Consider the following 14947-nt stretch of genomic DNA (forward strand, 5'->3'; position numbering starts at 1 on the left):
AAATGCTGCTGCCCACAGGTAGATCACCCAGCCCTGTCACCTCCTCCCGTCAGTGCACTGCGATCCTGTCTCATGTTGCTGTGCTCGGGGGGAGCAGCCTGGGGCAGGGAAATGTGGTTTGGTGCTGTAGCAGATTCACCTGGAAGGGCCAGCGCAGCGCCTAGCTGTCTCCAGGTCAGGGTTTCTTTCCTACGACCTCCCTGAGTTTAGCACCTGGGCCAGCACCAAGCCCCCGGGTTCCTCCCCAGCTTCAGCCAGGAAGCCAACAAGGCTGCAGATTCCATGGCAGCTGGCTGCAAAACAGGGAGATTGTCTGGACTCATGGGCTCTAAAGCCACAGTAAAGCTTTCCAGGGGCTTGCTCAGAGTGCCACAGTGCTGATGCGCTCCAAGGGATGGCAGGTTTGTGCATGCCTTCGTCCTGTTAGGATTGCGCAGTGTAAAGGGGGATTTTCCTAGTCTCTGAGGATGGACAGGCCATGCTACGTTGCCTGACAGCTCTTCTTTTTCCCACCTCCAGTGATCATTGAGAAGGCTGCTGGAGATGCAGAGGCCATTGCTTTTGATGGTAGGACATACATGGAGTACCACAATGCCGTGACGAAGAGGTAACTTGGCTGCTGAGCTGAACCAAGGACAAGAGAAGGAGTTAGGGCTGTTGGCAGGAGGAGGAGCTAGGGCTGAAGTCCGAGTGCAGCACTCAGAGGGGAGCAAGGCAAACTGGGGCCGTGAGCCATCACTTCCAGCCCTCACCCCTGAAGGAGCCTTGCTGGCAGAGGGCTTTCCCCACAATGGCAGTGCCTGGCCAGCTTCAGGTCTGGCTGCTCTCGTTCTGCAGCGTGTGTGCCACGTTCTGCGTTAGCAGAGTCTGGTTTGGAAGTGGGATGAAGCTGGCTGAGTGCAGCCCATGAAGGTGGTTAATGTGGCCCATGCCCTGCTCCTGGTCGTTGCCATTCTTTGCCCGCGTGCTCAGGAGCAGGTTGTGGGCTGGGTGAGCTGTGCTGAGGGGAGAGGTGTTCTGCCTGCCAGGTCCTTTGTCTCCCTGGCTGCACAGCAAGGGATGGGCTGTTGCTGCTGCAGGGACTGCCGAGCCTTCTCCAGCATCTGCTCGACCCTGACCCCAGGGGCTAGGAGTACGTGTTTAGGTGCTGTGGTTTCTGTGGCTGTACTGGTCCCTGGGGCTTCTCTCTCCAGGTGAGCAGGGCTTGCTACACAGCTGTGGACTGAGGTCCTCAGCCCCTGGACTGGGTATTTCTCCAACAGGAGACTCTCGGTCCACTGCGGTCTGGCTTGGTACCCTTCCTCAGCAATGTGCTCCTGCAGCCCCCGGGGCTAATTCCCAGCTCCGTGGCACTGAGACAGGGTGTTGGATCAGGCTCCATCAATCTGCATCTTGCACCCTCCGACCCCCTGCTGCCCTAGCACCCTGCCTGGGAGGGCACCTCTGTTGAGCTGTTGTTTGTCGGTCTCTGTCTGTCTGTCTCTTCTCAATGTCCTTGTTTCTTTGTTTTCAAGCCACCTGACCAATGAGATCCCCGCGTAAGTACAGTCCTCCCTGCAGCCATCTGCCCTCCACCACATCTCCCCTTGCCCCCCTGAGTGCCCACCCGCAGGGGAGCCGGGAGCGCAGGGCAGGTGTGGCAGGAGGAATACAGGCACTCTCCCAGGGGGCTGCCATGGGCAGGGATTCCCGTTTCAGGGTGACGAGGACACAGGTACTGACCACAGCTCCTGTGGCAGTACCAGGGCCCAAACACAGCCAAGATGCAGCAGGAGCTCCGCTGCCTGGCTCTGCTGCAGGCAGATGTCCTGGCAGCACGCTGCAACTTACCCTTAGTTGAAGTGGGTGAGCACAGAGGAAGAAAATTCCTGTGATTTCCCTCTTCCATCAGCGGCAAAGGCGTTGGCGATGGAAGTAAGGGGTGCTAATCCTGGCCTGATTTTTCCAGCAGAATATGGCATTGCTGCTGTAGTGAGGAGGCCAGGCTGGGTGCTAGAAGTGTTCCCCAGTCCGGGGAATGCGGCCTGGGCAATGCCTTGCAATGTGCAGTGCAGCTGGGGGGCAGAAGAGGGGCCTGGGCAGGCGGATGGGGAGAAGGGCTCCTTCCCCAGAGCGGGCTTGACAGCTGTTGATTTGCTGCCTGTCTCTCCTGCTGAGCAGCAGGAGTGGAAGAGAAGCACTGGTTCATGCAGCTGTATTGCCCGCTGTGTGGGGGAGTCTGATACCTGCCTTGTTACATCCCCATTTCACCTCATTTTCTACAAGCTGGGGTCAGGCAGAGGCTCAGGAGGCTGAGCTGTGTGCATGCATGCATGTTAACACCTGAGGAGCCACAGAGCCCATCTCCTGCATGTTCATGACGGTTTGGGAGGTGCTGTGGTGTTTTGGAAAGGGCTTTTTAGGAGCCAAGTATCCTCCTGAGCTAGACAGTGCCCTATAGCCACGAGGGGCATGTAGCGGCCTGCACGACTACTCTGCCACGTGGCAGAGTGCCCAGCTGTCCCTCTGCGCAGACATGAGCCACATCCCTGCAGATGAGCAGAAACCTGCTACCTTTGTGTCCTGCCTCTCCCAGTGCTCTGCAAAGGGAAGGTCACCGTTCCCAGCCTTGTTCCGGCCCAAGCCAGCCTATTTTGGCTGTGCATGCCCCATCCTGCAAGAGAGCTTAGCACTTCTCCCCAGATCCCTCTGCTGGGACTTGGCCGCAGCACTCAGTGGCCCTGCCAGGACCAAAGGACCCATTGGGCTGCCCATAAAAAGTAGTTTCTTCTGCCTCCAGGCAGACACCAGGGTGTGCCTTGGGCAGGACTAACGTCCCAATTGCTTCTCTGGGCTCTGCTGGCCATGACATGCCCATACTTTTTTTTTTTTTTTTTTCCTGTGAACATACATTTTTATATATACGTCTTGTTGGAGCTGATTGTAATGCCAGCCTGTAGCCCCTAACACCCCCAGGCAGTGCCAGCAGGACAGCTGGAGTCCTGGGTTTCCCCTTCTCCATGCACGTCCCACTGCCCAAGTGCCCCAAGGCTGACTCAGAGGCCTTGTGTGACCCTATCTAGCTCGGTGGGGGCCTGCTCTGTGGCGTCCCCAAGAACCAGCCTGAGACCTGCCTGAAGATCTGCCCAGGAAGGGGTCCTGGTGCAGGGCCATGGACCAAAAGCTTCGTTCCCCCAGCAGCGCTTCCCTCTGTCCTGCCAGTAGGGCAGCAGGGGTGACTGGCAGGAGCACTGATCGCCCTGACCCAGGGGAGCATTGCAGAGACCCTGCCCGGTGGGACAGGGCTGCATTCTCGTTGGCATTATTATGCTCAGCCTGGCTAAGCAACAACTTGGAAACTTGTCTCACTGGCTTGAGGAAACGCAGCCCCAGGGACAGTGGCTGAGGCTTCCTGCTCGTGCTGGGTGGTTTTCTCAGCTTGAGCGTCGTGTAGGGTGAAGAGCTGTTGCAGTTGAGTGGGGCTGTTCCCTGTCTGTGAGCGGGGTGGGAGGGAAGGGTCTCCTCTGCTGTCCTGCGCTTATCGCATGCTCCCCTTTCTTCCTGCATCTAAGTCCCGAAGCGCTGGACTATCCTGTGGAGCCCAGGTGAGTCTGTGCCAGGCTTTCAGCTCGTGTGTCTCGTGCTCTGCTGTTGCTGCATCAGCATGTCTCTGTCCCCCTGCGTGTTCTGTGTGTCCATACCCTTGGCTTTTTATTTATAAGGGATACAGCTCTGCAGGTGATGGGAGTAAACATGAAGGAAGCCCTGTCTCTCCAAGCATAGGAACAGCAGCTCCTGTGTGGCTGCAGCTCTGCCCCTTGCTCCTGGGGACTAGACAGCAAATAGCTGCAAGTGAGGGGAGAGGCCAAGCTGCCTTGACAATACAGCAGGCTGCATGCAGAGCCCTTGTCCAGCCCTTTGGGCAGTGTCCCTTGGGAATAAAAAGCTGTCTGTGTTGCCCGTGTTGTCTGGTCTGTGTGTGCACATGTGTCAGCAGTGTGTCTCAGAGCATCCCAGGAGAGTGGATGGTGACTCCATATGGCAACTTCACCTGTCACCAGGAGCCTTTTGCCTGTTCCAAAAGGGACTGAGCAAAGATGGGGATGCCAATGTGGGAGAAACCCTGTCCTCCCTTCATTCCTCCCTTGGGAAAAGACACTGCATCTAGGAGTAAGAAGGCTTTGCTGCCTCTGTGGACAGTCTCCAACCCCTTCAGACCACAGGGTGCTCATCGTCTCACAGTCCCCAGCCTTGGGTTCCCGTGTGGCTTTTGTCAAGCAGAGGCAGCGGTAGAGCACGTACCTCTGAGGCTGGTGGCTGTGTGGTGATGGCGTGGGGAGCGGTGGTCCCCAGGCACCCCAGCTCTGCTTGCACCTTGGATGCCTGCCAGCAGGATAGTGAAATGGTGCTTGACCCCAGCACAGCTGCTGGCCGCAGCCCTCCCCATGTGGCCAACAGAGCCCCCTTTGTTCTGACCTCTCTCAAATCAGAGGCAGCTCTGTGGGGAAAACCCTTCTGCTGGCCAGACTGGGGCCAGCCTGGTGCTGTTGACCAACCCACATAACCCTGCTCTTCCTTCAGCATCTGCATATGAGGAGGCAAAACCAAGACTTGCGTATCGCAGCTTGCAGGGGTTGATGTACATGAACTTTATGCTTAGGGAGGGCAAAAGCAAGGGGCAATAGCCCCAGACTGTGTCTTTAAAGGTTCAAGCTGGATGTAGGGGGAAACACTTCATGCCCAGGAGAACGGTGCAGCCCCCTCTCAGGTCAGCAGGAGGATGAAGGAGCTCCAGTCCCCGTGTTCCCAAGCTCAGCTGGGCAGAGCCACAGCTGCCCTTGTCTAGCAGTGGTGCTGCTCTGAGCAGGAGCTGGGTTAGAGACCTCCAGAGGGCCATTGCTTTGATCCTGTGGCATGGTTTAGAGCGTTCCATCTGCTCCCCCTGCCATGCGCCAGGCCGCCTGAGCAGGCTTGGGATGTTGCAAAGGCCGCGACCCCTCAAGTGCAGCAGGTAGGGACTGAGACCCCGTGCATAGCCCGATGCCAAAGGTTGATTGAAGGTTACCCTCAGCAGGTGAGCTAGTTGACTGGGAACAGCAGAGAAGGCTGCTCTGAGGAGCTGCCTGCCTGCCTGTTGCTTTTGTAGCCATGTCTTTAACTCCGCTCTGTCTTCTTCCCTGCTCCCATCTGCCCTGCAGCGAGAAGGCCCTGCAATCCAACCACTTCGAACTAAGCATCAAAACAGAAGCCACTCAGGGGCTGATCCTGTGGAGCGGGAAGGGGCTGGAGCGATCAGACTACATCGCCCTCGCCATAGTGGATGGCTTTGTACAGATGACCTACGACCTCGGCTCCAAGCCTGTCATCCTACGATCCACGGTCCCAGTCAACACCAACCAGTGGATTCACATCAAAGCGTACAGGTGTGAAGGCTGGCAGGAGGGGGGAGCAGGGCCGTGGCAGGCTGCTGTGGGATGGGCAAGCTGGGAACTAGGGAGCCTGAGTCATGGCCGTGGCTCCGTGCCCTGTGATCCCCGAGGGTCACTCCTCTTCTTGGATAATAATAGAGGAGAGGCATGTGGGCAGTGCTGCGCTGGAGGGGTGCGTGTTGTGGCACGCCTGGAAATGTCAAAGGGGCAGGCTCAAGGAGGTACGAAAGGTTCATGCCTTTTATTTTAGCTGGCTGAGGGTTTGACATTCTGTTCATGTTGAGCCTGAGCCGTCTCTTTTATTTTTATTGGTGGTGGGAGTGGTGAGCGGGTCATGCGGCTGGCATGCCGGGGATTTCTGCTGGTGGCTCTGGAGGGTGCGAGGGGAAGCTGTGGCTGCTGGCAGGGCCGGCAGCGGGGCGGTGGGATGCGTGGGGGATGCCGGAGGGGAGTGCTCGCCACTGCTGCACGGTGCTCCAAGGACCGAGGACCGTGCTGTGCTACGTGGCCCGAGGGAGAGCTCTGCTCCCTGCTCTGCTCCAGGCGGAGTAGGGCTGACGGTGCCCAGCGTTTGGCTTTAGTGTAAAGCAGAGGGCAGCTCTGGGCTTTCCCTCTAAGGTTGCTAATCATCTTCTGTTTCTTCCTCCCTCCCTCCGGGAGCAGGGTACAGAGAGAAGGTTCCCTTCAAGTCGGCAACGAAGCCCCCATTGCTGGCTCCTCTCCGCTTGGTGCAACACAGCTAGATACAGATGGGGCCCTGTGGCTGGGTGAGTCGGTGTGCAAAGGGTGAACCTCCCCTGCGCCCCTTGCTGAGGGGCCCAGAGCTGGAGCTGGGATGCTGATGCTCCCTCACTTGTGTCAATGCAACACCTTTGCCTCCCAAGTGGCTTTGACAGGTTTGACGTTAAAAGTCCCTTACTTGTTCTCTGCCTGCTAGGGCAGGATGCTAGCGGCAGATGAGGGACAAAGGGTTGGATTTACCAAATGCCAGCCCTTTCCATGTCACCGTGTCCCCTGAGGGGAGCACCCTCTCCCTCTTCAGCCTGGGAGTGCTCCCGCCTGCCCAGTTCCCACACATGTGGAAGCCTCTGTCAGCTCACGAGCCTCCCAAATGCTACTTGCTTGGGTAACTTGGGTTCCCAAGGGTGAAATGGCTGAATGGGGAGAAGGGTACTTCTGTCTGGAAATACGGAAATACCCAGGCTTTGAATGTTGCTTATTTGCGTAACAGAATAAGCAGGCATGCCAGAGCGTGCCCCTGTCTGCAGCAGTCAGTTCCATTTGTGTTGACATAAGTATTTTGATCCTGCAAACAGAGTTTGGCCCATTGCATCGATCTCGTACTGCCTGTGGCGGATCTGCCAGCACAGACAGAGGTTAGATTTGTCCCGTAACAGCTTAAATAGGCAAGAAATCCACCCACAAGCGCAGGATAATTGTGCTTTAACTACAACCAGTACGAATCTGAGCTAAGTGGATGGTAAAGTCCGTTTTGGAGCCCAAAGGGATGAAGGAAGGATGCCCAGTGATCGGGGATGCTGCAGGTCCTGGGCTTTGCTCATCCCTTGAGGAACTTGCATGGCTCAGCTCTCCATCTGTAAGTTTAGGACTGGGCTTCTCCTCAGGCAGGTGCCGTGGCAGTCCTAGAGTTCCTGATTGCAAGGGGCCGCAAGGACCACAGAAATCCATGGCAGAAATGTTCATTTGGGGATTTTGATCACCTGTAATGAAGAAACAGTAAATTAGATTGTATTTACACTTTTCGGAAGCATCTGTTCTTATCTTCCCAGTCGAAGCCTGTAGTTTCAGGTCTAAGCTGACTTCAGAGGAGTTCATATTCAAAAACGTAGCCTTACCTCTGAGAAGGCAGTGTCCCAGGTGCCTAGAAATCAACCTAGAAGTTACGTGGAAAGCAAAATTTTTCCATGAGAAAATTGCTTGGCTTTCCCACTGGCTTTTCCAAAGGTTGTGTTTGCAATCAGCCCTTTGTAATTTCAGGGCCTGGAATGAGCCATAGCTGACATTTCAGTAACTGAAACAAAATGCAGTTTGAATTGGGACCAACCTCCAAGGAAATGAAGTATTTTAAGTTCAGCTGGTATTTTAGAATTCAAGTTACTGTTTTAATGGGAAACCTGTATGTATTGGTTGGAAGTGGCATTTCCCTGACTCGAGTGGAAATAAGTACTAGCCAGTAAAGAGGTTTTTCCCCTGCTGTGGTAAAGGTATTCCCGGCAGCACCTGCATGCACGACGCTGCCTGGGGCAGGCTGCTGGCACAGCCATGTCCCCTGTCCTCCCCCCTGACCTTCTGCGCTGTCTCTTGCAGGGGGAATGGAGAAGCTGAGCGTGGCTCACAAGCTGCCCAAGGCCTACAGCACTGGCTTTATTGGCTGCATAAGGGACGTGATTGTCGACCGCCAAGAACTGCATCTGGTGGAGGACGCTTTAAACAACCCCACAATATTACACTGCTCAGCCAAATAGACCCCCAGAGACCCTTCCTTCTCCTTCCCTCCCTCCTGCCTATTGCTGTAATTATTTTCTATTTTTGTAAACTTATTGCTTTTTATATTTTGGGGGGAGGGGGGAAAGGGAGGGGAGGAAACACCTTTTCTTTTGGGTTATTTGTTCGGTTGCAGTCTATCCAGGTCAGTCAGACTCTAATCAAACAGCAGCAACAAAGAACAAACCTTGAACCAAGTCTCCAAGAAGTGACAGAAGAACATCCCCGTTGCACCTGCATTGTAAATCTTATTCATACTTGAAGCTTCTTTTCAGGTTATTTTTCCCCCTCCTTACTTGTGTTTTTGGGTTGTTGTTCACACCCGCGGGGGAAAGGATGCTGGTGCTGGCGAGACATGTGGCCTTCGTGGATTTGCTGCCTTCCCATCTCAGGCCTGGCCTCGGAAGTCCCCTCTGCCATGCTGGCTGAGTGGGGAAGCGGCCATCAGAGAAGTGGGAATTGCCACCCTGCTTTGGGGCCTGGCTCTGCCAAGCCTTCTCCTGGCCCCGTGTTCACCCCATCTCCCTCCTCTCGCCCCTTCCTCTCACTATAATTTATGTGTGTAAGGATCTCAAGTGCTTTTCTCCTTTATGCTCTGTTAAAATCAGGGATGCCGTGCACTGGAAGAGAGACCAAGGTCTGCTCTGAGCAGGCAGAAAAGCATTGCTCTTTGGTTGTCTTATGACTGTTTGCTGGACTGAGAGGTGCTGTGGGGGAAATGTTGATTTCTCTGTTGGCTCTCCTCCTCCTCCTCCTCTTGGGCATGTGCAGAAGCAGCTGTGAAACCTCATTTCCACGCTTTGTGTTTATCCAGACATGTCCTAACCACCTGCTTGCCCTGGCTGCTCTTCCCAAGAGCTTCTGTGTACCGAGCATTGCCTTCCCGTGCACCAGCGAGAACTTGCAGCACGTCTTCAGGAGCTGGAAGTGCTCTCCCTCTTCCAGCGCTGTCAAATGGGCTGCGAGGGCAGGGGGACTGGGTCCCTTTTCACTTTAAAAAAGATCTGTTGGGTGTGTCCTTCCGTGACCCATGTCCATTTCCCAGCCTCCGGGCATGACGTGCCCTTTGTCTGCCATGAGGATGCTTGCAGCTGGCCAGCACGTGAATCTCTGTAGAGCTGGTAGAGCATCTCCCGTGAAGAACAATGGGAGTTTTACCTTTGACTTCAAGTTTTTTGCAATGCAGGGTCTTCCACACCATGATCAAAGCTCCTCTGGATACTGCCAGCCCAGCAGCAATAGCTTCAATGGAAATGGGAACGGGGCATGAGTCAGCTGTTGAGGCAGTAGTGACTGGCAGGAGGATTTTAAAGTGTTTTCTTCCTCCAGAAAGCAAATACTGTGGTGCCAGTTACAAAGCCAGTATGTGTGTCTCTGAATGAATGTATGTGTGTTTGCGAGTGTCTGTTAACCAGCACACATTTGCATGCAAACACTGAATCTCCTGTAAACAGGAGAAGAGCAAACGGATTGCAGCTGTGAAAGAAATTACCTACTCCATTCAGGTTCCTTCTCCGTGGGAAGAATTTACTGATGCTGCGTAGCATCTATGTCCCTTTCCACCACTGGGACACAGCCGTGTCCCTTTCCCACCCTGGGATGGCAGCTGGCAGTGCTCTCTGTAAAACCAGCTTTATGGAGCATACAGAATTCATCTGAAGGATCCTGCCAGGTATCAAGTGTTAATTAACATCTAGGGTGCCATCATTTTGCAGTTTTACCTTAAATTTCTAGCACACCTCATAGTGTACCTTTACAAAGCAGTGCACCCTTTAGAAATGTTGTTTCTTGGCACTAATTTGAACCACGAAGAGTCAAATTACTTTTCTCAGGGTGAGCTCTGAACACAGATGGTTTAACGAAGGGGAAGAACACAGTATAAAACCACTTGGGTTTCTTTTTTCTTTCTTCTTTTTTTTTTTTTTAATTAAAAATAATAATATGCCTAATCTATTGACATTCCTCTAAAAATCCAGTGGTTAAATATTTCACAGGGGCCTGTGCCTCTGTGGGATGGAGACTCCGCTCTGTGTGTGTGTGTGTGTGTGTGTGTAGCTGTGTGTGTGGCAATACCACATTTTAAGTGGCTACTGTATATAAATCGTGGTTGCTGGTGGGGGGTAACGTGACTGTGTTGTGAAAGGGATGGACTGCTGTATTTTGATCATGAGTTGTAGATGGACAGGGGCTAACTAGGACCGCAGGATGGGGTGGGATGGGAGGGAAGTGTGAGACCCTCGATCTGTGTTTTGAGAACGCAAGTTCTAGCTGGGCAATGCAACCGCGTTGGCTGAGACTGAGGGCTGGATGTGCCAACTCCAGAGGGGGAGGGGCATGCGCAGAGGAAGCTGCTAATTTTCTAGAATGCCACTGAAATGAAGCCTGGGTCACTGCAAAAAGGAAAAAGAAAAAAACAACTAAACAAAAACAAAAACAAAAACTCTGTCTGCTTTTGCTGGGGCTTGGAAATGCCTTAAAACGGGACCTTGCGTCCTCGTCAAGCATCTTGAACCAAGGTCAGTTTCAGCGGTGCTCCCTAGGGGCTGTGCACTTAACTTTGGCTTTATTTTTAATAGCATTTATAACATGTATGTACAAGGAAAAAAAAAAAAACAAAACATTGAGGTTTCTGTTTTTTTCTCTGGTGTTTTTTGTTTGGTTTGGTTTTTTTTTTTTGCTTTTTTTTTTAAAAAAAGATGTCCATGTGGCTTCATTTATAGGGTAAATTAATGACCATTGTGAACTGCTGTATGAATTCTGAAGGGCAATGCACAGTAGAGGAGCAGCATGATATAACCATTACTAACTTGTGTCTTTCGTCAATCACCATGAAATAAAGTTTGAAAACTATTAAATATGTTTTTAAGGGGCCTGTTGCTTTTTTATTCTTTTTGTACTGTGTGCCTCATGTTTGCTCACTGATGTATATCCGTCTCCTGGGCAGATACTGTGTGAAGTCAAATCTGCATCTCCCTTTCTGTTTCCCTTGGAACCACCGTGGCTCATGCAGGTACCTGCTGAACCTCCTAAATGCAGCCTCTTCGTGAACGCCAACCTGAGCTCTAGCCACCCAGTGTTTGGAGGAGAAAGACTCCTGTGTGTCTTCACTTCCCCTCCTTTGTGGCCCTCTGATTGCACCCTGGTTTCACTTTTTCCAGCATCCACCGGCTTGTTCTTTGCTGTGCATGCTTTTATCGCCTGTCCTTAGGGAGTGTTTTCAGAAGAGGCTTTGTATCCTGTTGGCATCACACCATGTCTGTAGAGGAATGAAGGTAGTGGGTTGGTTAGCATTGATAACATGCAGCTGTGGCCTTGCCTCAGTGGCAGTGAGTTGATTAACATGGATGATGTGCAGCTGTAGCTCATTCCCGCTAAGTGGTTAAATAGCCTTGAGGGGGGGGGGGGGGGGGGGGGGGTGGCCTGGCCTGGCCTCACCTCTGGAGGAAGGAGAAACAGCACAGACAGAACCTGACCACCGGTAAAGCCTTGTTGCAGTCTAATAGTTTGATTATGCTGCAACATGTGTCAACAAGACTGAAGTGATGTTTCTGTGGCCCGCTTCTCACTGATGGCAACGGTTTCCATGGGTTTTACCCTCAAAGCCAGGAGCTATGGAAAGTCAGTTGCAAGCATGCAAGCAGGATGGTGGTTTCAGGTGTACCAGCATCTAAGTTCCTGAACAGGTCTTCTTAGTGGTGCCTTTCCACCTGGCCAGAACCCGAGATCTCTGCAGCTTCATCTTTCTGCAAGAAAAGGAGGTAGGAGATGGAGAATTTTGTTTACTCAGGAGCTCATGTTCATCCAAGTGGCATGAAGTAAAAAAAAAGTCTGTGGGTTTCCTGCTGCCTGGGAGACGGCTAATTTAGCAAATGGAGGCATCTTCATATCCAGCAATGATGCACACTTATTGGTGTCTGCATCAGCTCAGTAGGAACTGGCGTTTCAATGGACAATGAGATGCTGAAGACTCACAATGGGAAACAATGAGGCCAGTGTTTGAACAGCCACGGGGGTTGCAGAGCTTGCAACTGGGGCCATGCTTTGCTCAAGATCAGCCTCCTGGTGCAGCATCTTCTTGACAATGACCTTATTATGCCACAACAGGCGCAGACTTGTGAAGTCAGTACCTCTTTCACAGGCATTTTGCCAGCTTGCTGCAAAGCAGTAGGAGAAAAAGCTATCGTCTTGGGCAGAAGGAAATGCTGAGCTCTGGCAGCTGGATGGGGTGGTTTTACTACAGGCTAGAAAAACCCATTGTGAGAGGAAAGAGGAAGAAGGACAGGAGCCACGCTGGGGGCACACTTGGGCATGCAGCAGACAGGACTCAGGGGAATGGCCTGGCCACGCTTCCTGGCAGCCTGTGCTCAGAGAGCAGCCTGCGCAGTACCCTCAGGAACGCACCGTGCATGCATCAAGCCCAACTGCACTTGCTGGGAGCAAAGGCAAGCAGGCAATATCCTCCAGGAGGAGAGAGCAGTTGGGGTTGGACAGTCTTGCCCATCCTCAGCTTGCTTTGGCACCCCCAGCCTCTGAGAGCAGCTCACCCTGACTGCCAGTTGTGAGCCTCTCTGTGCCAAGGAGCTTCAGTCTGGGGCTGAGAGCAGCTTTCTCCATTCTTGAACCACTGAGCTGAGGCTTCGGCAGGGTGGTGGGGCAGCTGATGGAGGGACTGGACGGAAGCAAAACCAGTGGTGCTAGGCTGCCTGAGCTGCAGCCTCCCAGGTGGATGTAATATGAGGGTCTGGCCCCACAGGGACCTGGGGGAATGGGACTAGCTCTAGTTTGCAACATCTGGTCAAAGTACACCTGAGGAACCCCCTTCTGTCAGGCTGGAATCCAAGTCGCTTCTGCATTTGCAGCACCAGGTGTTGGAAAGCTATGTGATGTGGCTGCATCCTGGTACCCAGCTATCCCTTACCAGCCTGCAGATGAAAGAGCAAGTGTGTGAATTGGTGCCTATATCAATGAATGGTTCAGGAGAAAATAAGTGACTTTGAGTAGTACTGGGCGCTCCTCTGGATGACTGATGCAGCTGAAATGGGATCTTTATAGCTGCCCCCGCTGCAGACATTAAAGGCACCTGGGAGCGCTGTTCCCAGAACCTGACATCAGAGACACTCCCCGAAGTCTGGTGGTCTTAACCCAGAGAGGAGCCTGGACACAGGTTCCTCATGAGCTTTCTCTTCGATCTCCTGTCCCGTGTGACTGCTTCCCCTCTCCAGCAATCCCCACATTTTGGTGGCACATCAGCCCTGTTCTCACAGAGGGCCTTCTGCCCTGTCCCCTGGGAATTCTCCAGCCCAGGCACACGCTCTATAATTGCAAGACAAACATTATGCCTCCCCAGGAGTGTTCTCACTTTTTTTTGCTCTTAGCCATGCTGCTAGTATTGTCCTGGCTATTAGCATGTGACGTTGCCAGTCACCCTCCCACCCCTGTAGATATTCCCAGAACATATAGATTAGAGCTAAAAATATGCTCTCCTCTGCCTGCACCAGGAAATGCCTCAGGGCTGGGGCAGGAATATCAGGCTCTAGAGCTCCCGAGCAGGGTGCTGAAACCCACTTTCTCCTGCTCTCCGGCCCAGCTATAGCGGGCACACAGGAGCCTGGCTGCTGCCCCAGCCCTGGCACACCACGGAGCAGGTGCCTCCAGCAACCACCTGGCAGCCAGAAAGATCTGTCCTTGTTGGGGGAAGTGCAGCAGGGTAACCCCCAGCCAGCACTAAAGGCTCTCCCGCCCAGCCACCAGCTGAGACTGAGCAGGTTAGAGAGCAAATGGGGTCACACAGACATCTAGCACCTCCGCCATGGTCATGGTGTGTTTCTGTTGCAACGGGTCCCCTGAGGGACTGGCACCAGCCCAACACCAACACCAAAATGCGATGTTCCAGCTGCAGAGAGCTCCTAGGCCAGAGTCTGGATTTCTCTGCTGGGTATTTCCATGAGATCAAAGCATTCCAAGGGACTGAAGACAGGAGGGCCATGATCTTGCAGGACAGGGCCATTTTCACCAGTTATCTGCGTCCCGGTTGCATAGTCTAGGAACCAGAAGCGGGGAGATCTGTTCCAGGGGTTTCCTTTTGGTCTGTTTTTAACCAAGAAGCTGAACAGGAGTCCCTTCCTGACCATGTGCATTGGTTGCCCTGAGAAAGGGTCTTGTTCCCCCGGCTGTATGAGATGGGACACACAGAAGTCACAGTTTGGTGTCTCACAATGAAGTCTCAGTGCTATCACAGAAGGTCCCAGTAACTGGGAGCCTCGAAGGCAGGGGAAACGAGGAAGGAGAGGACAGGGGTCGTTGTTATCAGGGTTGCTATTTGGCCTCTGTGGTCCTTGTTGCCCCGTGAGCAATCCGATGGCATGCAGGAAAGCTATGCAACCCGCCAGTCCTCCTTGCTGAGAAATGAGCTGGCTCCGTCTGCCAGCTCTCTGGGTATTCCCCGAATAGACATGGAATTCGCTGAGTCTTATTATAGTTATAAACCTGCTATTTTTGCCACTATGGGTAGACTGCGGGGGGGCTCACTAGCTGTATCGCGGCTTTTTCTCTCTCTTGGACAGCTGGCTTTGTTTTCTCACCCAGCATTCATGAAAGGTGCCAGATTCAGGGCATTTTTGGGGGGTTAATTTCTGTCTTTTATGCAAAGCAACATGTATTTGACAGGAGTTTGTTAAAGGCCTCTGAATTTACACTTCAGATGGCAAAATGTGCTCTATTTGTATTGAGCATATAGTGTGCCCATAGCACTCCTGACCCCATCCCACCCCAGTGGAGGATTTGGGTGCCGCCATCCCTGTCTCGCCATGGGTGTTGGGATGAGAGCAGGGAACCCGCTCCGGGATCGTTGTGCCCTCCTGACTCCAGACGGCCCCTGAGCCGGGGGTGTTCAGGGGTAACAGCAAACGTGGCCGAGCCTCGCCAGAGCCATGCCGTGTCTGGCCGCTGGCTTCCTTCCCTTGGCGGCACGGCTCCCAGGTCTTCGGGAGCTCGTCACCAAATTCTAGCCCTTCAACAGCGTTTGGGTACCGAGC

At 53.3% G+C, this 14947-nt stretch overlaps 1 protein-coding gene across 3 annotated transcripts in view; it reads left to right on the plus strand.

Moving 5' to 3' along the window:
* The window catches only part of AGRN (agrin), a 128875-nt gene extending 118092 nt beyond the window's left edge, over nucleotides 1–10783 (plus strand). For all 3 annotated transcript variants that reach the window (XM_055800000.1, XM_055800001.1, XM_055800002.1), the window contains 4 exons: nucleotides 520–607; nucleotides 5178–5402; nucleotides 6072–6175; nucleotides 7737–10783. In XM_055800000.1, the coding sequence (XP_055655975.1) occupies nucleotides 520–607; nucleotides 5178–5402; nucleotides 6072–6175; nucleotides 7737–7894 (575 nt within the window). In that variant the 3' untranslated portion in view covers nucleotides 7895–10783. The remainder of the gene's footprint in view (nucleotides 1–519; nucleotides 608–5177; nucleotides 5403–6071; nucleotides 6176–7736) is intronic.
* The last annotated feature ends 4164 nt before the right edge of the window (nucleotides 10784–14947 follow it).

The sequence above is a fragment of the Falco peregrinus genome, chromosome 3 (genome assembly GCF_023634155.1).
Source record: "Falco peregrinus isolate bFalPer1 chromosome 3, bFalPer1.pri, whole genome shotgun sequence".
Classification (NCBI taxonomy): Eukaryota; Metazoa; Chordata; class Aves; order Falconiformes; family Falconidae; genus Falco; species Falco peregrinus.